General features: G+C 48.4%; 1 protein-coding gene and 1 long non-coding RNA gene across 4 annotated transcripts in view; one reads left to right on the top strand and one right to left on the bottom strand.

Annotated features, from left to right (window-relative positions):
- The window catches only part of LOC105466056 (cadherin-23), a 386,971-nt gene that overhangs the window by 270,595 nt on the left and 91,941 nt on the right, over positions 1 to 24,435 (bottom strand). For all 3 annotated transcript variants that reach the window (XM_071069711.1, XM_071069712.1, XM_071069713.1), the window contains exons 4-6: positions 1,802 to 1,944; positions 1,020 to 1,067; positions 808 to 900 (exon numbers count right to left, since the gene is read on the bottom strand). In XM_071069711.1, the coding sequence (XP_070925812.1) occupies positions 808 to 900; positions 1,020 to 1,067; positions 1,802 to 1,944 (284 nt within the window). The remainder of the gene's footprint in view (positions 1 to 807; positions 901 to 1,019; positions 1,068 to 1,801; positions 1,945 to 24,435) is intronic.
- Positions 99 to 3,872, top strand: LOC105466053 (uncharacterized). Its single transcript, XR_977927.3, has 3 exons — positions 99 to 241; positions 2,016 to 2,111; positions 3,687 to 3,872. It is a non-coding gene; the product is annotated as an uncharacterized lncRNA (long non-coding RNA).

The following is a 24,435-nucleotide window of genomic DNA, read 5'->3' as shown; positions in this document are numbered from 1 at the left end:
CCAGAGGGTTCTATCTCCCATTGTTCCCATCCCAACCCTTCACTGCCACCCCCAGCCCAAAACCCCAAGGGCAGGCCCAAGGGACACCCAGCGAGAAGCCCTTTACCTTCCTGCTTCAGAGTCTTTGAATCACTAACTGCCAGACCATAAGACTGCCATCAGCCACCCAGGCGAGGGGCCGCAAGCAGTGGGAACCCTGGTGCCATCAGGAGCTGGCAGCCAGCTTATTAACGAACCGTTTGTAATGCAATAATTTGCACTTCTCAATTACCAGCAATGGCTTGATTTTACATGCATGGACTCATGCAAACATACTCAGAGTACACAGTACAGGGGCCTGGGAGACCATGGTGGAGAGCGTGGGGCTAGGGAAAGCCCCTTCCTAGAACTGTATGCTCCCTGAGTCCTGGAGGGATCTGATTCTGGCCAAAGCAGGAAGGTCTGGTGTTAGGCCTGCCCACCCACCCTGCCCAAGGCCCATATTTGGATATGAGTGGAAGGAAAGAGGGTACAACACCCGCTTCTCCCAACTCTTGTTCCACCATTGACTCCAGCTGGAGGTGTGGGGCTCAGCCTCCAGCATGAGGCTCCCAACCTACCGGCCCAACTGCTCTTCCCAACCCCAGGCTGGGCCCTGACCCCCGGGGTACCAGCATGTTCACCAACCTGCTCAGAATTGGCACCTGGGCTGCGGTCTGGGCAGAAGAGCCAGAGCTGTTCTCCCCACCTGACTCTTCACCTACACCCTGGTGGTCTGGGGAGTAGCAGGTCTTCGATACCCCCAAGGGCGACCCTGGTGGCTCCTACCTCAGGGATGCGGACGCTGTAGGGCTGATTGTGAAATGTGGGTGCGTTGTCATTCACATCCCCGACCTGGATGTTCACCTTCCGTGTGATCACCTGGCAAGAGAAAGGAAGGCAATTAGCACTGCCACCTGACTCTGGTCTCTTCCACCCTAGGGGCCCAGAAATCCTGTGACCCCCAGGAACATGCCTCTAGGGTCCCAGGGGACACTCACCCCCTGGTGGTCGCTGACAGAGAACTCCACGGTGAACTCTGACTTGGTCTGAAAGAAAAGTGAGAGAGGGAGGGGTGCAGTTAGTCAGCGCTGAGGTCCTGGGTCCTGGGTCCTGGGCCCTAAATGGGGCGGGAGGGGCTCCAGGATTGCCCTAGGAGCTTGCCTGGAACCAGGCATCCAAAGGCTTCCCTAAAATACTAGCATTGCCCTTTGGGTTAGGGAAGCAGTGCGGAATATGGATCCTTGCTTTAAGAGAGCAATAAAAGACAGAAGTCAAGCATCCTGGGTGCTAGTCGTGGCCCTGCCTCTAAGATGCTGTGTGACACTGAGCAAGTCACTACACACCTCTATGGTTCCTTCCTCAAACACAAGAAGAGGGTAAGGGTTGGGGATGTGTTCACACCTTTACCTTAACTTGCTAAGGGCTACCATGTCGTCAATTCCTGCTTCTCTGGATATTGGGGGAATATTTACTCGGGGTAGGGTAGACTTGTACCCTCCATGGAGCCCCATTCTACAAGGGATGAACCCAGGGTCACTGTTCTTCTTGCCTCTCCAATGTAGCTGCTTGCTTGGAGACACCTCTAACTACCCATGCCAACCCTAAGTCCAGACACCAGCATTGGCCCTTGAAGAGGAATACCATTCAGGCAGAAAGATGCCACTTCGGCGTCAGAATGGAGTCTTAGAGGAAGACCCCAAAAGATGGTGGGCCATCCTTCCCCCAGAGTCTCCTCCTGTCCCCAGGAGAGAACTGGGGCAGGGGTATGGGCAAGTCATACCTCTCTGTCCAGTGGCTGCCGGAGCCACACCACGCCAGTGTCAGGCTCCACTGCAAAGAAGCGAGAGGCCTCCTCCCCAGACACGCCAAACACCAGGGGGTCATTGTCCATGTCTCGGGCCAGCAACTGGGTCACAGAAGAACCTGGAGTAGCCAAAAGAGAGAGCAGAGGGAAAATATGGGAGGTCAGGTTTATGCCTTCCTACCTTGCCCAGGTGGCTGAACTCTCAGCAGGGAGTGGCCGCTCAGCAACCCTCCAGCAGGCCACGGATCATCATAAGGCCCCAGCGCATCTGTGGGCTCTGACCCAGGTACCCCACCTCTGCCCTGGTCCACTTTTCACAGTGTGTCATGATGGTATCAGGGGACCATCACTCACCATGTTCTGGGTGTGTAAAACACAGTTGTGACTTCGGCCTGCCCCACTTTCTCTGATTTTAATTTGAAGACCTCCTTCTCCAAGTGGCTCAGATGAGGACAGGCCCCCAATATTTCAAGGCCTATGTTCCAAGATGAGCACATAAGTCAGTGCTAGCCAATCAGAGCGTGCCATTTCCCTGGTCATGATGATTGGTTCAGGGATGAGCATGTGACCCAAACTAGCCAATCAAAGCCAGCCCTGGGACTTTTGCTGGAACTACTGGGAGAGAGGAGCTCTCTTTCATAGGGGTTGCTCATTGGCACTGTGGGCAGCCATCTTTGGCACCACACAAGAAGAGCCTGAGAATGAAACACACAAGGAGGAAAATAGAGGTAGATGATGTATGGAGAGACAGGTTCCTGATGGCTTTCTGAGGATCTGCCACCAGCTGTGCCTGATATTAGCTCCACCCTCTGGACTTTCCAGCTATATGAGCTAATAATCACCCTTGCAACCTTTTCTTTGGCCTCAGTCAGTTTAGTTGGACTTCTGTCTTTTGCAAATGGAAGTGCCTTTCCTAATTCAGAATACTTTGCAAAATCTTTTGGCATTTATTCAAGAGTGACCAGGTGCTGGCCTTATGATGAGCACTGGAGTATGCAGAGGTTAAGAAGATGTAGCTCAGCCTCAAGGAACTCCAGTCTAGAACTAGGTGACAAGGTCTAGTTCCCATCCTCAAGAAGGGGATTGAGAGACAGGTGTCATCCCTTACCAGAAAGCAAAGCCCTGGCCTGAGGGTGCCTAGGCTTCAGGATGCCTGGCCTATACCCTCTCTAAGAAGAAAAGGGCATCTTCTCCTGGGGCTCACAGCTCCCCTGTGTAACTTTCAGGTAGGGTCACCAACTGCCCTGCTTTGCCCAGGACTGAAGCATTTCCCAGCACATCTGCTAAAACCAGGAAGCACCAGGCAAACTGGGATGGTTGGTCTCCTTAGCTTCAGGAGGTCCTTAAACTCACTGGAACGGTACACAAAATGTTGTGAGTGTACAGTGCGTCATTTTCCGAAGACAGTGTCTATAGTCTTCATCTGATTCTCAAAGGGGTGAGCAGATCGGAGCCATGACCTTAGGCAAATCACTTATTTCCAGGTTTCAGTTTCCCCTATAAAACAAGACAGACACCACCTGCCCCAAATACTGACTCTCACATTTACCAGATAGCTCTGAAAATCAAGCTAGATAGAAAGAAAGGATTCCAAATTCTTGGAATTTTATCTAGAAAAGAACTTCTAGAACAGTTCTAACATGATGACGCTAGCTAACATTTTTGAGCCCAAATCATAAGCCAGGCCTAAGCTGAGCTATTTCCACGCACTAATTCAGTCCATAATGCGATTCTCCCCATTTAACGGGTTAGGCAACAAAAAGTGATGAGGTGATTACCATGGCCTCACGGTCAGCAAATAGCAGAGCTGGAATCCACATCCCAGGCAGTTGGGGCTCAGAGTCTACATTTGTTTCCACAGCACAAACATCTCAACACTCAATATGTAAACTCAAGATTCAGGACTTCATGGACATGATCTATGAGTTCCTAACAGGTAGCCCAAGATTTGGAAAATGAAGACATTGGGCATTCCCTGGGCTCTTACGATATGCCAGACACAAGGTCCATTCATGTGGATTCTCTCATTAAATCCTCCCAGCAAGTCTGTTTGGTAATTGTTATTCTACCCATTTTGCAGATTAGGAAGCTGAGGCTCAGAGAGGTGAAGCAGCTTCTCCAAGGTCAGGCAGCAGAACAGCATAGCAGGAAATGGCAGCATCCAAGGTGATGGGAGAAGGTGAGATGGAGGAGTAAAATCGTGGAACATCTTCAGAACCCAACCCTCCCATTTCAGAGTTGGAAAAGCTGAAGGCATTTAACAAGTTGTCCAAAGTACAATGGTAAGCCACAAAGGCAGGATTCAAACCCAGGTTTCCAAACTCCCAGATTCCCAGTTCATTGCTCTTTCTCGATAGTGTAAGAGGAAGTATGTGAAAGCCACAGATAAACCAAGCACATCTTTCCAAAGCATTTGCATTGCCTGATGACAAATAAGTGTTTTATACTAAAACAAATGGGAAGACACTGGGGGCAGCATTTGATTGATTAATTAATTAATTTTTTTTGGAGACAAGGTCTCGCTCTGTTACCCGGGCTGGAGTGCAAGTGGCACGATCTCGGCTCACTGCAACCTCTACCTCCCGGGTCCAAGTGATTCTTCTGCCTCAGCCTCCCCAGTAGCTGGGATTACAGGCATCTGCCACCATGCCCAGCTAATTTTTTGTAGTTTTAGTAGAGATGGGGTTGCACCACGTTGGCCAGCCTGATATTGAACTCCTGACCTCAAGTGATCTGCCCACCTTGGCCTATCAAAGTGCTGGGATTATACGTGCGAGTCACCATGCTCGGCCTAATTTATTTATGTTTAATTTATTTGTAAAGATATAACCTAAAGCCGTAAATGAGTTTCCAGCCTCCCCTGACTTCTAGGAGTATACACTTCCTTTCCATTGCTCTCAGATATTCTCTAGTGGCAAAGTTTGAGAAATACTGAGTTACTTCCCAAAGGCTTGGGCAGATTCCAGATGGGGAAACTGAGGCCCACAAGCGCCTTACTTGTCCAGGTGCAACAATGAGTCCACGGCAGCCTGCAGTCCACTGGACCGCAGTCCCCACCTGCTGTACCTCAGGGCCCAGCCCAGGTGGGGGATCTGGGGCCAAGCTCCCAGCTGGCCAAGGGGATTCTGGGAAGACCATCCTGGCCTTCCAGCCAAGGTTGCACGACTGGGTTCAATATCCCAAATGGCTCTCTCAGGTCTGATGCTCAGGTCCTCCCAAGAAGTGGGGCGCTGGGCAGGACAGGGATGGGGCCATCAGCTGCTGTCACCCACCCTGTAATTTCCTGGACTTTTATCCATTTTCCCCTCAATTATGTGCTGCTCAAAATGGTCCTTTTCAGCTTCCTCGCGGGCTCTTGCCTGCTCATGCCTTCTTTGTGTCCCAGGTAATTGCTAGTGACCTTTTCTAAGTGTACTAATTAAAGGTGCCGATTTAATATTATATTTAAGACAAGACGCCCCGCAATTTTCCAGCTGGGCACATACTCCCCCGCCCAGTGCTGCTCTGCCTCTCTACAGAAGCTGGGCCCAGCCCTGGCTTCTCCAGGAAGCAGGGCTTGTTTCTCCACTAGGGGAGGTTTCCAGCAACCTCTGGTTGTGCTATTCCTACAAGAGTGAGGCCAATCTCTGGGGTTCAGCTCCAGCCCAGTGCTCTTAGTTATAGCCATGCAGGAGAATCATCTCTGGCTGAGGGACCCTGGGGTACACATGCCACACAGGTTTGCTTCCCACCTGAGAAACAGAATATACCTTGCATCTCAGGGCTGGAGAATACCTGGAGTTCCTTTTGTACAAATTTGTGGTAAAACACATATCACATGAAATTTACCACTTCAACCATTTAAAGTACACAATTCAGTGGCATTTGGTACATTCATGATGCTGTGCAACCATCACCACTAATTCCACAAGATTTTCATCATCTCCAAAGGAAACCTCATGCCCACGAACCAGTCACTCCCCATGACTCCCTTCCCCAGCCCCTGGCAACCACGAATCCACTTTCTGTTTCTATGGATTCGACTATCCTAGAGATTTTATATGAATGAAACAACACAATATCTGGCCTTTTGTGTCTGATCTCTTTCACTTAGCCAAATGTTTTCATGGTTCATCCATGTTGTAGCATGTATCAGTACTTCACTCCTTTTTAACAGCTGAATAATATTCCATTGTGTGAATGTAACACATTTTGTTCATTCATTGATCAGTTCACAGCTATTTGTGTTGTTCCCACCTGTTGGCTATTGGGAATAATGCCGCCATGAACATTTATGTACAAGTTTTTCTTTGAACATCTGTTTTTAATTATTTTGGATGTATACTTAGGAGCACAATTGCTGGAACATATAGTGATTCTATGTTTAAATTAATGAGGAACTGCCAAAGTATTCTCCATAGTGGCTGTATTATTTTACATTCTCATCAGCAATGGATGAGACCTGGTGTTTTTTCAGTGGTAAGGAGGATACCCTGCTATTCACAGGGGCTGGAACGCCCTCTTATGATAGAGAGATGGGAGCTGGCTGGGTCTCCGCAACAGATGCTATTGGTACCCTGCCCTCTATCCCTCAGCACACACATTTCCACACACACCAGCCTGACTGCTAACTGCCAGCACCTGTGAGTGTTCACCCAAGGGGTTCTGGCCATCAGAGACTGCTCCTCCTAAATACAGCACGTCCGGGAAGTGCTGGGAATGGATGCCCCCGTAGCAGAGCTCACCGAGTGATTGTGGAAGATGATAGATATGGATGACCTTGTCTACCATGATTAGAGCTCAAAAATGTTAGCTATCATCTTCATGTTAGAACCCTCCTAAAAGTTCACTTACAAAAGCTGCTTAGTCTTCTTTTCTAGATAAAATTCCAAGAATTTGGAATCCTTCCTTTCTGGTGGGGTTTTCAGAGCTCTGTGGATAAGGTAGGTAAACAGCCCAGCTCCAGCACCTCTCAAGGGCATAACTCAGCGGTCCGTGTTCTACACTGGCAACTTGGTTGACAATAACACATCTTTAGGGCTTCCTTCCCTTCCTGTCTCACTTCCTCACTCCCTACTTGTGTTTCCTGGAACCTCCTCCCCAGTAAGCTTCTTGCACTTAAGTCCTCATTACAAGGTCTATTTCTGGGGAAGCCCAAACTTCCAATGCATGTTTAAGACCATGCATTGGAACTACTGTACAGCTTTACAATGCAAATTCTCAGGCCTTCTTGACTGGGTTGGCTAGTGGGAAGCCCAGAGTGTAAACTTTTCAACAGCAGCCCCTACTCTCCCTGTAGGAGACACTCACACACAGCCAGGTTAGAAGTCCTGTGGCTGGTTTATAGCAGAATGATATTCGAATATTTAACAACAGGCACAGTACAGACATCAACCAATCAGGAAAAAACACTGGCCATAAACACCCAGACCAGTAAGTACTGCCTGTAAGTCAGCCTGGTTTATGGCTCCCATTTTAGATGCAGAGAAAAGCTCCACCCGTCCCAGGATGATTGAAAGGCCCAGTCTTACGGCTCCTGGCTCAATCAGTGCGGCAGAGGATTCTATGCACCTGGCCTCTCCTACCCTCACGGGGAAGGGGCATCCAGCTAGGCTGGCCCCTCCACTCTGTGCCACCCAAACCATGCCCAGCCTAACCTCATGGGTGGAAAGTGGAACATTCAAGAACTTAATCACTATGCATATATGTTCATGCCAGCATTCTTTGCAATAGCCAAGAAGGGGGAAGCGATCCAAGTATCTGTCCACAGATGAATGGATAACCAAAACGTGGTAGATACAGCAAATGGAATATTATTCAGACTTAAAAAGAAAGGAAATTCTGACACATGCTACAATATGGATAAACCCTGAGGACATTACGCTTAGTAAAATAAGCCAGTCCCAGAAAGACAAATAGAGTATGGTATGACCCCCCTGATATAAGGTACCTAGAGTAATCCAATTCAGAGACAGGAAGTAGAATGGTGGGTGCCAGGGGTCGGGAAGGGCAGAATGGAGAACTATTGTTCAATGGCTACAGCTGCAGTTTTCAACAGAAAAAGAGTTCTGGAGGTTGGTTATGCAACAGTATCAATGTGCTTAACGCTACTAAACTATACACTTAAAAATGGCTAAGATGGCAAATTTTATGTTATGTATATTTTACTATAATTAAATAAAAAAAAAAAACCTTAAATCGACCATGTCTAAGGCACTAGTGATCTGGCCCAAGATAACATCTGTCACTACATCTCACAGCCTCACTGAGCTGAGCCCCATCTGGCCCCACAGACCTTCTTTCTGTTCCTGAATAGGACGAGTTGGTGGCTGCCTCGGGACCCTTGCCCTGATTGTGCCTTTGGCTGGGAAGGTTCCTACCCTAGGTCACTCCACCTCCATGGCAGCTTCCTCATTATTCACCTCTCAGATCGTGAGTTAGCACCTTGGGGAAGCCTTCCTCAAATTCTCAATCAGCAGAGTCTAGCTAAAGAGACGCCTGGTCACTCAGTGTCCCAAGACTCCAAGTTATTATCTTCACAATCCTCTCTCTCTGAAAGGATCTGCTTATTCACTAGACTTGCTGACCACCTACCCCAACCCCCTGCCCATCACACAGCACATTCAGCCTGACCTGCCGTATTCCTTGTCATATCCCTAAGCCTAACACGGGGATTGGCGTCCTGGAGGCACTGAGTAAATAGCCATTGGGTAAATAAATGAATCCTGCTAACAACTGCCCAGAGGTGTTAGGAAAAGACAGCCCCCCAAAGTCATGAAGGTCTATGAGCCACGACAGTAGGAGAGAGTATAGCAAGTTAATTCTTAATTGTGTGCACAAATGGACAGGGGAAAGGATAGCTGATCAAAACCTAGTAACACCCAAATCAGTAGCGCTTGGCTTTGGGCCACGCAGGAATCACAGCTGTGCAATGACTGGGGGTCCAGTCTCTGAGGAACCGGCCCTGTACCCCATCCTGGGGGCTATGTACCCCATCTTGAGAGCTGAGTACCCTGTCCCAGGATGTACCCAACCTGGGAGGCCAGGTGCCCTGGTGGAGGTAGGAATCTGCCCAGCAGACTGCTAAGGCCCCTTGGGAGTTGCAAAGCTGGTGGCACATCCTCCACCGTGGCCTCAGCCCTCAGCAGTAGTCCACATCTGCCTTCCAGGCAAGGGGCGGACAATCACAGCCTCCCCTGAGGCCCCGCTGGGCCCATGCTGATCGCTGAGATGACTGTTATTACTATTATTGTTGTTATTTGCACTGAGGGGCAAGGGCTGGGATTGGGCATTGTTGTCACACGGTTTCTGGAAAGCGGTGCCTGCTAGATGAGGGGCGGGCCAGAAACTGGCAGGGCAGCGCAGGCTACAGGGCTTTTTATTTTCTCTAGATGAGAGAAGGATGAAAGCAAGATTTGTTTCCAAAACACGGAGAGAGTGAATAAGCGGTGTGGTGCAAGAACATGCCCTGCTCCCTTCTTGCAGCAGCGTCTCCTTAAAGCACACCTTCCACTGTGCCACACTCTGCTCAAACGCCTGCCTAGTTCCCAGAGAATGCAAACGAATTCCTTACCATGATGTCTAGTGCTTCCCAATGCATCCTTGACCTCCCTGGCCATGCACATCTCCCTCTGCACCCCTGGGCCCGGCCTTCCACACTGCTGTCACCCGAAAGCATATCAGGCACCTGCATGGATTCATTGTTTGTACCTCCGCACAGCAGGCAAGAGGCCATCACCCCTTGAAGGTAGAAGTTGATGTTCTGGGACACGCTTGGCAAATCTTCCTTCTCATCTTCCCCATCCCTTATGGTTAACTACTGCTCTTCTAGGGCCAGGGAGCTAGCCAGTCCCAGCTCTTGCCACACAGACCTTACTAATCAATCACAGCACCTTTTCCCATTGAATCGCATTCAACTTCAGAATCCTTCACAACGCAGGGTTCCATGCAGTCACCATAATCAATCCTAAAAGGCACAAGAAAGCAAGGCTTTTGCAACCTGTGACCTAAAAGGACTTCACACCAGCTGTGATCTACTGTCTTTCCCCATCTAGGGGCCAAGGACCCAGCAGTCTGCCCCTGCCAGGCTCACGGTTGTTAGAGAGACAGAACCAGCCTTGGTGTCTCCAGGCTAGCTCAGAAACAGGGACTAGTTATGACTGAAGTGAGAACCAAACAGACAAAGCCCCCTTCTCATTTTGCAGAGAGGGAAGCAAGGGTCCTGGCCAGGAGAGGGCTGCCTGGGATAGAGCTGCGCATGCGTGAGTAGCTGAGTCAAGGAGCTGCAGACAGCAGGCCCCCAGCCTCAAATTCCAAGTCCATGGGTATGGCCAGGGTTTTCTGAGAATAACTACTCCTCACTCCAACCATCCCACCATGGCCATCAAGCCTGCTGCACACCCCACCCGCAAGAAGGGAAACCCACCCTCCTCCTCCTGGCTGGCCTGGGTCCCTGCCAGGGCCAGGGGCTCCTGCCCTCCCCCTCTCCCTGGGATGGGCTCCCCAGAGCCTGAGCTGGCCTTGGAGCCTGCCGTCTCATTTGTCTGTCCTCTGGGATCAGACAGGCCAGTGAAGTGCCTTGATTCCTGGGGATAATCTCATTTGTCTTAGGTCCCCCTCCTACCCTCCTGCCTCCAGTCTCTCAAATCCCCTGGGTCCTGAACTTGGTTTGACCTCAGAGGAGTTCTTTTCTTCTTCTTAGGTTCTACCAATATCCCCATCTGGGGGAAGTCAGAGGGAGTAGAGCGAGCTCTGACACTGGCCGACTCTCTCCTGAGAGGCAGGCGGCCTCCAGGCGCATCCTCCACTGACCCATGCCCTCACTGTCATCAGAAAACCCTTGCCCTGAGTCAAAGGAACCATCTCTGCCTTCAAAGCCCACAGGCCATCTTCACTCCTGTGCTCCCCTGCAACTCTGTCCACTTGGAGTGGACGGCATGAACTGTCTGGGGGAGAGGAAACCAGCATTCCATTTCCTGGGCATGACTGTTTGCCAGGTACCACACTCAATGGTTTTCATTCATTCACTCTATCACTTATTTTCTCCTAATGGCCCTACACAGAGGGTCAGCATCCCTTTTATACAGGTAAGAAAACTGAGGCTCAGGCCAGGTGCAGTGCCTCACACCTTGTAATCCCAGCACTTTAGGAGACCGAGGTGGGTGGATCACTTCAGGTCAGGAGTTCAAGACCAGCCTGGCCAACATGGTGAAACCCCGTCTCTACTAAAAATACAAAAGTTAGCTGGTGGCGGTGGGGGGCAGTGGTGGCACACACCTGTAATCCCAGCTACTCAGGAGGCTGAGGCAGGAGAATTGCTAGAGCCCAGGAGGCAGAGGTCACAGTGAGCCAAGATCATGCCACTGTACTCCAGCCTGGATGACAGAGCGAGACTCTGTCCCCAAACAAAACAAATCAAAACAACACACACACACACATACACACACACAAAAAAAGAAAGAAAGAAAGAAAGAAAGAAAGAAAGAAAGAAAGAAAGAAAGAAAGAAAGAAAGAAAGAAAGAAAGAAAGAAAGAAAGAAAAAGAAAACTGAGGCTCAGAGGGGTAAAGTGACCTACCCAAGGTCACCCAGCCGGAAGTCCAATCCAAGTCTTTCTCATTCCACGACCCTTGTGGCTTTTATCACAAAGCCTTTTATCCAAATCCAAAACTCAGCCCCTGAATACAACCTTCTTCTCACCCCAAAGCAACTAACCCCATGGGGGCTGCCTCCAGGTGGACCCTGGTCTGAAGGTGAGCAGCCCTGAGGCAGAGACTTGGTGGGGGTGGGCTCCCCGCTAGCACCCTGGCTTTCCACAGTCTACCTATCACTACCAGCAAGATGGCCATTCCCTCCTGAGAGTCAGAGAAGGGGCCGCGGGCTCACCTGGCCACACAGGTGTTTGGATGGATGGGGACAGGCTAATCCAGGGAAGGAGGAGGCATTAAACAGAGCCAGATGACACAAACTCAGAGGCTTTGGTGGCAGGGAAGAGAAGGAGTAAGTGAAGTACACACACGCACACATATTTTTAAAAATGTATTTATTTTATTGATACATAATGTTTGTACATATTTATGGAGTACCTGTGATATTTTGATACATACAGAATGTGTAATGATAGAATCGCAGGATTTAGAATATCCATCACCTCAAACACTTGTCATTTCTTTGTGTTGAGAACACTTCAGATCTTCTCTTCTAGCTCTTTTAAAATATACAATAAATTATTGCTAACTATAGCCACCCTATTGTGCTACACAATACTAGATTTTTTTTTTTTTTTTTTTTTGAGATGGAGTCTTGCTGTGTCACCCAGGCTGAAGGGCAGTGGCACTATCTCGACTCACTGCAACCTCTGCCTCCCAGGTTCAAGCGATTCTCCTGCCTCAGCCTCCCGAGTAGCTAGGACTACAGGTGGGTGCCACCATGCCTGGCTATTTTTTGTTTGTTTGTTTGTTTTTGAGACAGAATTTCATTCTTGTTGCCCAGGCTGGAGTGCAATGATGTGATCTCGGCTCACTGCAACCTCTGCCTCATGGGTTCAAGCAATTCTCCTGCCTCAGTCCCCTAAGTAGCTGGGATTACAGGCATGCGCCACCACACCTGGCTAATTTTGTATTTTTAGTAGAGACGGGATTTCTCCATGTTGGTAAGACTGATCTCCAACTCCGTACCCCAAGTGATCCACCCACCTCGGCCTCCCAAAATGTTGGGATTACAGGCTTGAGCCACGGCGCCTGGCCGGAATTTTACTCTTGTTGCTCAGGCTGGAGTGCAATGGCGTGATATCAGCTCACTGCAACCTCTACCTCGTTAGGTTCAAGCAATTCTCTTGCCTCAGCCTCGCAGGTAACTGGGATTACAGGTATGTGCCACCACGCCTGGCTAATTTTTGTATTTTTAGTAGACAGGGTTTCACCATGTTGGTCAGGCTGGTCTCGAACTCCCGACCTCAGGTGATCCACCCGCCTTGGCCTCCCAAAATACTGGGATTACAGGCACGAGCCATGGAACCTGGCCTAGTTTTTGTATTTTTAGTAGAGACGGGGTTTTGCCATGTTGGTCAGGTTGATCTCGAACTCCTGACCTCAGGCGATCTGCCTGCCTCGGCCTCCCAAAGTGCTGGGATTACAGGCGTGAGCTAGTTATATTTTTTTACTCATTAACCATCCCTTCTTTCCCTCTCTCCCCAGCCTCTGATAACCATCATTCCACGCTCTACTTCCATGAGATCCACTTTTTAAGCTCCCACATATGGCTGAGAACATGCGATATTTGTCTTTCTGTGCCTGGCTTATTTCACTTAACATGATGATCTTCAGTTCCATCTATGTGGCTGCAAATGACAGGATTTCCTTTTTACAGCTGCATAGTATTCCATTGTGTACATATACCACATTTCTTTATCCATTTATCATTGATGGACATTTAGGTTGATTCCATGTCTTGGCTATTGCAAATAGTGCTGCAATAAGCATGGGAGGCAGCTATCCCTTTGCTATCCTGATTTCCTTCCCTTCACACACACATTTTAAAAAAATTAATATGCCCAAGAGGAAAGATCAGACATTGTATACCAATACTTCAGGGACCTGGCCCTGACTCTTAGAAACCCAGAGCTCCTCTGCCTCTGACATAGCAAATAAGGACCATCATTTGCTGAGGGCTGCGAGGCCCAGTCGTAGGCAACTACGTGCTCTATTCCCCTACAACCCAGTGCATCACAGAGAGGTCAACTTACTTGCCTAAAGTCACACAGCTAGCATAATCAGAGCTAGGATTGCTCAGTGACCCTCCTGTTGACATCCTCCAGGTGCCTGGGCACCTGTTGTCCCTGGCACTGCTCCAGGCACTGATGATACAACGAACACTGCAGCCAGAAGCACCTGCCCTCCTGCAGCTGACGGTTCAGCAGGCAGACCTACAAATTCACCACACTGCACACTCCTCCTGGCCTTTCCCCTGCACACTGCGGAAGTTCAGGACGGGCTGGGGGCTGTTTGCAGACTGTAGACACGAAGAACTGCATCCCTGCCCTTCACCTGGCCCCGAACGTGACCCTTAGGACGAGCATTCCAGGGAGTCCAAGGACAGGGGTTGGGGACTTGGGACACAGGCTCAAAGGGCACAGAAGAAGCTGTGGGAGCAAGGCAGCCTTACAGAAGTCTCTACCTTTAAGACTGACAGAATCAGCCAGGCCTAGAATTGATGTGGCTGGCCCTGGTTCACACTCAGCCAAGACTAGCTATGTGACCACGGGCAAATTACTGCTGTCTCTGAGCTTCTCCTTCCCCACTGACACCACGAAGGGGCTGGCATCGATGGCCAAAGTACAGAGGTCCATGAGGAGAACTGAAAACCATCGTGGCAAATGGGTCAAGGTTCACGTGCCCACCCCAACCTCCAGGTTACAGTTTCATGGGCATCGTGCTGAGGAGTGTGAGGTTGCATCTGAGGTCAGCAGGAAGGAGCGTGTGATTGGTCAGTGACACACGATGCACACAGGGGAGGGAGTAGCTCTACTTGGCTGAATATTTGTATTCTTGATATGGCCAACAAGCTCCTTTTCCAAAGGAGAAAATAGGGCTGAGTGGCCTGGTGACAAGTCCACAGTCAACCCGCTCAACAGCTAGCAGGTGGCGGAGCTGCCACTCAAATTGGTCCCTGGACTCCCCATACGCTGTTCTTTCCACCACACCACATTAAGGTCCCTTCCAGTTTAAATATCTACGATATTACAGCCCTGTTTTCCACATACTGTGTACAAGGAAGACGCTCCGCAGCGGAGGATACACAGGCAGAGAAGACCCAGCCCGGCTCCCAAGGGTTTACAATCTGGTTTGGACACTTGGGGAATGAACTACCACAGAGCCAGCAGCCAGGGTCCGCGGCAGACTGGATATATTTTTTCTGCCCAGAAATAGCAGCCTGAGCATGAAACGGCCATGAATAAAGGAGCCCTGGGATGTTCTGTTTGACCTTTCTGAGTCCTTGTGGCAGCTCCCAGGCCCATGAGGGTTGAAGTCTTGTCTCAGGGCTTGGAGAGCCAAGAGGTAGTTACCAGATTTAATAACAGTGATAATAGTAGGGTGGGGTTTTTTTTTCCCCTCTCCTGAAACTTTTCAATTCATTGAATTGTTCAATTAACTTTACAAAAGGAAATGTGGAAAAATGACGGCAAATTGAACTTGACATTATCATTAAAATAAACAGAGCACTGCAGGCCATTAAAGGCTCACAAGGAGATTATCCAAACACTCGCAGGCACATGCTGGTTCCTTCCTGCTCAGAAGTGACCCTGATGTCTTCTCCTTCCCTGCTGCAGGGAAAGTCACCAGTCACCCTCCCCACAGCTCAAGAACGACGCTGCACTCGTGAACCCCTCACAGTCCCCTGAATGTGACTGTGGGGGAACAGCAGTGGCCTGGCTGGAGGACGACTCTCCACTACGAGGCTGCCATCTCCGGGGCATCCCGTCCATCTTGGGCCTCTGTCCCAGCGCAACAAAGGTCATTTCAGCCCTGGCTGCACCTTAGGATCACCTGTAGCCCTTTTGACATCCCAGCTGTCCATCTGTACCCCAGACCACATACATCAGGATCTCCAGGGAGGGACCCAAGCATCAGGATTTAAGAACAAACTGAACCACTCAAGTGATTTCAATGGGCTGTGGAGCTGATATCCAGAGTCTTGATGATTTCTGAGATTCCTTCAATCTTCAGGACATATCTGAGACACTGTGATGGAGGAAAACCTAGAGGTCAGCAGTTCCCACACTTGTCAGCACACTGGAATCACCTGGAGCTTTCGAGCAATACTGGTGTCTGCATCCCACACTCCCATCATTGTGATTAGCTGGCCTTGGGTCCAACTCGGGCTTTGGAAAGTTCTAAATTGCCAGGTGATGTACTGGGCAGGCAAGAATGGGAATCACTCCTCCAGGGAGGCCAGCTTCCCTGAGCCTCTTCCAGTTCTCCATGTGTTCACCCGTGTGGAACCCAGCTACAGTGGGGGCCCCCCAGGCACATTCAGCTTAGACCAATCCACAGGTGGAGGAAAAAAAAATGTTTTCCTTTGTCACCCCTTACCATGTTCAAATTTTTCCAAATCTCAATATTAAAAAGATGTTAATTCATGACTTTGGGGCTATGCATCTCGACCTGATTTCATATTAGCATCACCTGGAGAGCTTCTAAAACTAAGGCTGCCCAGGCCCCACCCACTAAGGATTCTGTCTTAATTAACTGGTCTAGTGCAGGACCCAGACAGCAGTATTCGGATATAAATCCTCAAGTGATTCCCATGTACAGCCAAGTTAAGAACCACTGGGTTAGAGCAGTGATTCTCAAATTTGAGTGTTCATCAAAACTACCACGAGAGCTGTTAGAAACAGATTTACGGGGCCCCCCCAGACTTTCAGGTTCTGAATACGCATTGTTAACAAGCTCCCAATTGCCACTAATGCTGCCTGAGACCACATTTTTGAGAACCCCTAAGTTAGAGTTTCCATGAGTCCAGGTCCTAGAAATTTAAGATTTTTCTTTTCTTTTTTGTTTTTTCAAAAACTCTGTCACCTGGGCTGATGCATTGCCACAATCATAACTCCTGGACTCAAGCGATCCTCCTGCCTCAGCCTCCCAAGTAGCTAGGACTATAAGTGCGCCACCACACCTGGCTAATTTTAAGTTCTTTTTTTTATAGAGATGAGGTCTTGTTGTGTTGCCCAGGGTGGGTTCAAACTTCTGGGCTCAAGCAATCCTCCCACCCCAGCCTCCCAAAGGGCTGGGATTATAGGCATGAGCCACCGTGCCCAGCTTAAGATTCTTTTCTAAAATAATTTGACTCTGGGGAATTTGGGACTCAAGGCCTGATTTCAAAATTCCATCACATCCTGTGCCCCTGCTGTCCACCCCTTAGCCACAGACCCAACCCGGCTTGTCTTTGCCTTTCAATAGCAGGAAAAGAAATGAAGAAAGGTGCAATCATAAAAGCAGGGGAGCAAGACACCCTCCCCTCAGCTCAGGTCTCCTCCCACCCTCCCGCAGCAAAGGAGGTCAGAAAAGTCCCTCCAGAAATCACTCCCTCTTTGAGGAGACTCATAATTACCCACAATGATCACAGCACCATTCATTTTGCCCTAAAATTAATACATCATGTTAAGAATGATATCACACTAATTTATCACAAGATTTATGAAACTTGCACTTTTTCTAATGAGATTTATGCAAATGCCGCTCTTGCCTCTGTTTGTGTTTTTAAAAGTTTTGACAGGGAAGTGGGGGTCCAGCCCAGTTGGCAGAGGCCCTGCCCCCACTCAGGGGCAGGGCCAGGGGCTCCATGGCGGTTCCCACCCTCGGAAGGCTCCAGGTGAGCAAGGTCTTCAGCCTTTTCACTGGGCTCATTCTCCATTCCCCTCTCTCCAGATACACACCCTTTATTCATCTGCAGCAGGATCCTCTCATGGGGCTCACCTGCCGTCAGGTGGGCAGGCAGTTACAGGGGGCAGGGTTGAGTCTCTCTCATCCTATCAGAGGCCTTCCAGGTGCTCAGTCTCTGAGATCAACTGCAGGGTGTTGGGGAGGGAGTAGCATGACCAGCTAGACAGGGTGGAAACTAGCGTGAGGCAAGCCAGGCACCCAGGAGGCACTCACGCTCAGGTCCTGCCCCTGTACTTGCACAAGTCTGAGAATGTCTCCTGAATTTCTGTGCCCTGGGGGTCGTCTTGCTTCACCATAGTCCCGGCCTTGCCATTATTTATTGAGCATCTACTGTATGGGAGACACTCTGTTAAGCACTTTGCACACATAACCTTACTCGATATTTACCTCTAACGTGTGAGGAAGGTATTCCCGCACTCCAATGAGTGGACTGAGTCTCAGAGAGGTTTAGCAACTTGCTGAAGATCACACAGCTAGGAAGAGGTAGAGCCAGGATCTAAGATCCAGGACTGCCTGACCCCAAAGACAATGTTCTTATCCAGTACCAGCCCCAAATGATTCACAGAAGGCCTTCCCTCTGCTGGGGTCACATCCTACACACCCAGTTATCCAGAATATAGATGAAAAGCAGGAGATTAGCCCCAAACGTCTTTAAGCAGGTAAAAGCCATGGAACAAAATACATGCACTAAATTTCAAGCTTATTACGGAAAAGAGAGATAGGTCCGGGTCCTCACTCAGAGCCTGCTGACTTGTACTTTACACACAGTTATGATGAGCTTGGCACTTTGCTGCTTGCGATTCATGGTAATCCCAAGCAGGTGCATGGACAATAATAGGAAGCAAACAAACAACAGCTTCTGCCACTCACAAAAGGGAAAGGCAAAAAATTCTCTGAAAAGTAAAAACTGAAATAATTTGAGTCCCTTCCCTAGCTCTTGTAAATGGCAAAGCATCATCACAGATTGCTATTCATGGTGATGTGTTCAACCACAGGCCAAGGAAATGCTGAATGATGAGTCATCCTATGTAAGAAGGCAGGTAGGTATATAAGAGACCTTATGAATATTCCATGCAAGCTATTATAATTCAAAAAAAGGATTTTGTGTTTAAAGGAATACTTCCCAAAGTGTATTTCGCGAATCATTAATTCCCTGGCAGGCTAACGGGTGCTCCATGAAAAAACGTTCCTTGGTCCAAAAGGTCTAGGGAACACTGCATTAGAAAAAAAATTTGAACAGGTTTCTTTCCTGCAGGATCTCTCAGAGCCTTTATTACACTAACGTGTGCTGTGAAGCTCCACAAGGTGGTAAAGAAAATACAGCCTTCCCCAAATCTATTTGTTCAGGAAGCCCTTTATTCCGAGAGCAACTCAAAGGACGCCAGTGGAATGGGAAATAATAACTGGGGAAATGCTGGGCCAGGGGCTTTTCTGGCTGTTCTTACCTCAGGCACGTCTCTTCTTGGGGTGGGTAGATGGATGGATGGATGGATGGACAGATGGACAGATGAGCAAATGAGTAAAGGAAAAAAACAAGCTGTTCTCAAGAGAATCTCTGTCGTGGAGGGGGACGCATGAGTGTGGAGTCTGAGAACGCTGCCTAGATGATTTCTGCCCAGGGCCCTGCCCGCTTGCAAGTCACCTGGGCCTCTCTCCTTCTAAGGGTGGCAGTTCAGGGGCAGTTTGAGCTGCTTTCACTCAGGCCAAATCCTGAGCACCTGGGATCATAATCGTAATAACTTGGAATATGTACACAATGCACATACTTTCCTGGCCACTGATTCTGGGATTCCCCAACCAACAACCCCACTACTCCCCACGCAGTGGGCTGTCTGGGGGCTACACACTCTTTTAACAGATGAGGAAACTATGGCTCAACACTGCTGAGTAGTATGCCCAGAGCTGTACAGTGTGGGCTCCTGGACATGGAGTCAGGGTCCCCAGTTCCATTCTCGGCCTTCCTGTGTAGCCTAGGCAAGTCGCCCCACCTCTTTGGCCTTGTTGCTGCCTAAGAAGCTGTGGCAGGGTCAAGCTGGGAAACACAAGAGGAACGCTGAATCAATCCCACAATCTGGAAGAGGCCGCGAGCACCCCATGGCAGACTCCAAGCGCAGCACTCCCTGCCCTGTGTCCTTACTGGCCTTTGATCCTCCCAACCGCATCTCCCACCTGACTGTGAGTGCCCTGAGGGCAGGAACTCTGACCCTTGTTCCCTGCTGTATCCCCAGAGCCTTGAGCAGTACCTGGCACAGACAGGCCTGTGGTCAATGTCTACTAAACAAATAATGAATGAATGAATGAGTGAATGAATGAATGAGCATGTAAACACAAGGTGATGTGGTTCTAGTGTTTGCAGGAGTGTGGTTCTTATAACGTCAAAAGCTACACCAAGGATTCCATCCCATCTCTGCAAAGCACATCCCAAGGAGCGTCCTGCTGTCTTTGTTTGAGCGGCAGAGAGAAGAGAGCACGGGTCAGTTTTCCCCGTGCCTGACCTGTCTGGGGTCTGCCTAATTGGGATGGATGTTCTTTAGTTGGATGTGTTTGGTTTTTAACTAGGCAGAGGGAAAACTTCTGGAGTCCTCAGATGTCCTCTTTCCACTGGAATTAGTATCTACCCTTCCAGTCTAGAACAGACACAGCTAGAAGCTCTCAGGCCCCACATCATGGAACTGGTAAATGTGGGTGGGCAGGAGGCAGGAACGGGTAAGTTGAGGGTAGGCTGCAGAGAGCTCCGTTTGCCATTTAACCAAGGAACTGTCCAGAGATTGGCCCCTACATACCTCTGTGACTCCTATGACACCTGTCACCCATGGCTTTCAATGCCCTCTGTTCCTGAGCATCGGGTAATTTCATTCCTGGAACCTGTGGCCGGACTCTGGGCTCTGTGCTCTCTCTGGCTGGGGCCTCCCTCTTAAATTGCCCCTCTCCAGGGTGCAGCACTACCATGGAGCTGTGCTGGGCAGCGCAGTGGGGCAATAAGCCCTGGACATGAACTCCCTGGGTTGCTGGCACCAGTACCTGTATGTGTTCAAGTGGTGAAGGCTCACTTCTGGTTCCAATGGGAATCGCATAATGTCACAGCTGAACAGGGCCTTAGACCCACCGAGTGCCCTCCAATTGCTCACAGAGGCAGGTGAGGGCTGCTGGAGACCCCACAAACAGGAGCAGAGATGGAGCTAAACTCCCACTCTCCTTTGTTGCTATGAAGACCTCTTTACCTCATCTTTTCCAATGTATGTTTCCCCCATCTGCCAACTTTGCTGAAACCTTCTTCCTCTGACAAACTGCACTGAATATCTCAACAACCTCAGAGGATTAAAGTGTGATACTCCCAGTTGTATTACAAATGAAGGGCGGAGAGTATGGCCTTTGCTGAGGTCAAAAAGAGAAGAAATAGCTCACTCCTCCAAAAACACCTTGGCCAAATCAACCCCCACTACCTTGGTTTAACAGAAGCTCTTACCTGGTAAACAGGTCTGGGGCTAAGGTCACTGTGGGCATTTTGTTGGGTTTCGACAGTGTGTCCAGGGCTGTGCAAGTCTGTTTGCTTGCTTGCACATCTCAGGGTCTCTCAAGGTGACTGATGTTTCCTAGGGTGTGCAGGAGGAGGGAGCTGATGAGTCAGCCACACTGGACTGACAGCAGCACTGGGGAAGAAGTCTAATGGGGTCCAAGCAAGATGCAGCCGTGCTGCAAAGTAATCAAAGCCCCCCAACCCCATCACACCACCAGCCAGTGTGTGGGAGGGGGGTCTCAGGGCAGACCTCCACCAATCAATCTCAATCTGTGATCACATGATGCAAGGAGCTCCCAGCCTGACTTTAAAGCACCCAATCAATGCATTTGGGTGCACGGCTACCTGGAATGGCACCCAGGTGGGTGTGGGGGCCAAGACTGGTTACAGCCTCTCTTTTTTTTTTTGAGATGGAGTCTCTCTCTGTTGCCCAGGCTGGAGTGCAATGGTGTGATCTCAGCCCCTCTTAATACAGCAGTTGGGAGGGTGGCCTCTGCAGCTAGATTTGCTTGGGTTTCAATCCTGGATCTGCCACTTTTACCAGCTGAGTGACCTTGGACAAGTTACTTTGCCTCCCTGTGCCTCAGTTTCCTCATCTGTAAAATGGGAATAATAACATGATCTATGACACAAGGTTATTGTGAGAATTAGTACATGTAAAGCATTTAAAAAGTATCTAACAAACACGTAAGTCCATGTTCAATAAATGTCAGTCATTACTATTATTTCCCAAGTCATTCATAAGATATCAGGGTGGCCTGTTCTAAGCCAGGCCCTGGCTGTCCCTAATGACCCTCATATGTGTAGCCCTGGCTCAGTTATCAACTACTGTTCAGCTTTGGAAAGTTACTCAGTCTCTTTGGGCCTCAATTTCCTTCTTTGTAATATGATGATCTCCCACTTTATCAACTAATCTACTCATTATTCACTTATCTACTCAGCCACTCGTTACTCAATTAACGTTTATGGAGGACCTACCATGTGGCTTCAGTATGTGTGCCAGACACAACCCTAGACAATGAGAATCAACAAAAGTCATAAGATAAATAGAAAAAAATCTTGCTCTTAAATAGGCCATAGTTTAAGTGGTCTTGATTTCTGATTCTAATAACATGCTGTAGGTACCTGGATCAACTTGAAAGTTGCAAACAACTGAAAATAGCAGATAAAATGTGTTTAAACTTATTAAATGAATAAATGAGCTGATTAAAAAAATCAAGAATACTCAGGCCAATGCTAAATGAAGGAAGAAACCCAGAGACGCTGGGTCATTTACAGAACCAGGTAAACCCAAGTTTTCATTGTTACAGCTCCCAGGGCCCAGAAAAGAGGAGAAAAGGCCTTGCCCCACCCAGCATAGGGGTCTAATAGGAAACCCCACCTCAGGCAGGCACCCCAAAGAACCTCCCCCTTATTGTAAGAGTGACTAGAAATAAATTCATACCCTCACACAAGCCAGTCTTTAAAAAAAAAAAAGAAAAAAAGAAAAGAAAATGACGTCTCTGAAATTGTCATGCTGAATATAGAGGGGAATGTGACTCTTAAGGATTTGTAACCCTAATGGCCCATATCTGCATCTGCAGCCCAAATTCACACGGCCTGGGTATCTAAAATCCTTAAGTGAAGAATTTAATTTAAGGTAATCTCAGACAAGTAGTGAGCCTAAGTGCTTAACAAAAACAAATACAAATCCCCTCTGGAGGAACTCTCACCTTTAGATCAGGTCTCAAAGAATCACTCTCCCCACCAACCAAATGAGTATCGCACAGTCAAAATTCACACACACACACCCCCCTCAAGACACTGTAAATGAAAACCTAAAGAAAAACTAGATGGCATAATCAGGCCCTCAAACAGTTCAGATATTACAATTATCAGGCATAGAATGTAAAACATGTTTACTGTGTTTCAATAATGGAAAGAGAGGCTTGCAAATACAAGTAATGACCAAGGACATTTTTTAAAGGATCAAATAGAGCCCCTAGGAATCAAAATACAATCATTTGAATTTCAAACACATTAGCTTTGTAAAGGATTAGACATAGCTGTAAAGAGAATTAGTGAATTGAAAGGTAAAACTGAAGAAATTACCCAGAATGCCACATAGAGGGGTCAGAGATGGAAAACACAACAGAAAGGCTAAGAAGAATGGAGGATACAATAAAATATCTAACTTACATTTAACTGAGATTCCAGAAGCAAAGAATGGAGCAGATGCAATATTTGAAGAGATAATGGCTGAGAATGTTCCAGAATTAATCAAAAACTCCATAGATTCAAGAAGACAGGTGAAATCCAGCAAGATAAATAAATAGAAATTCAAACCCAGATAGGTCATAGCAAAACTTCAGAATACCAAAGAAAAATAGAGTATTTTAAAGGTAACCAAAGAAGAAAAGCAGACTACTTTCAAGGTACAAACATTTAAACTTACAGGTAATTTCTCAATGATCATAGTGGATGCCAAAGTCAATAGACTGATATGTTCAATGTACTGAAAGTAAATGGCAACCTAGAATTCCACATTAAGCAAAAATATATTTTAAGAACAAGAATGAAACAGACATGTTCAGGCTATTTAATTAGTCAATGCCACTAGGGATCAGTAGGAAAAAAAAGATGAAGAAAGAAGTTCAGGTGAATGCTGTGGTGAACTGCAGGGCACATGTGTCCCGTTTAAGGCAGGCAGCTTTCACAGTTCCCACTGATTGTTGCCAGGTGCAATCAACAAAAACTGGAAATCCGTGTTTGTAAGAAACATTTCAATGTTTAAGTCTTAACAAAAAATCAGATGTTTAAATAAACTCTGAGTAGGTCAAACAAATCAAGGCTGGGAGGAGAAAGCAGCAGATGGATCATGGGTAACTATCGGTTTGGAAGGATCAAATGATTGATAAGTCAGGTGGACCAGGAAAAGGGGCATTATAGTGGCCAGGGCAGCACTAGAAAAGGTTCTGCTGCCAAACCCCGTGGCTCATGTCCAAGACTGGCAGGCAGCCCTCACTCCTGGGCAGAAAGGTTCCTATCTTTTTCTCTAAGAGCTGTACCCAAATTTACAGCATCTTGTACTCAGCAGAAGGTACCAGGCCAAAGTTCCTCTGTCTGGAAAACCCTTTACCTCCTTTCTCTTAGTAAATGCCTTTCCTCTACACTTCTGCCCAGGCACCTCCTGACCTTCCCTCCACGCTGCCCATGCTCACTGGCAGATCCAGCCACACAAAACCACTGTTGATGGTCCATCTCCCACTCTCCTGAGGGCCTGACCATGACCCAGGGCCTGGCCCCTTGCAGGGCACAGAGTTGGTACCTAGTGGACAATAGCTGAGGTTCCCAGAAAGGTACAGAGAGGGGCAGGGGCCAAGACCTGAGGAGTGCAGATGCTACCATATTATGTATGCAATGATGGTGTACACACAGGGTGGATATATTATGCAAGGGCCTCTGGCTGGATGCGTAAGTGATCATAAAGAGCATTAATAAGCAAAAAATGAGAAGGAAGTAGACTGTTTTTATGCATGGGGTGGGAGAAGGAGAGAGGTGAGAATAGCAGCTGGCCTGAGGATGATGACTGGGTATCCTCCAAGGCTCACCAGGGTGTCTAGGCACGGGGTTCCCATGGTGGGCAAGACCACTTCACCCCACTTATGACCAGTGAGTGGAGACAAACTCTAAATAA

Source organism: Macaca nemestrina, chromosome 9 (assembly GCF_043159975.1).
Source record: "Macaca nemestrina isolate mMacNem1 chromosome 9, mMacNem.hap1, whole genome shotgun sequence".
Lineage (NCBI taxonomy): Eukaryota > Metazoa > Chordata > Mammalia > Primates > Cercopithecidae > Macaca > Macaca nemestrina.
This window is presented reverse-complemented; position numbering and strand designations above follow the sequence as displayed.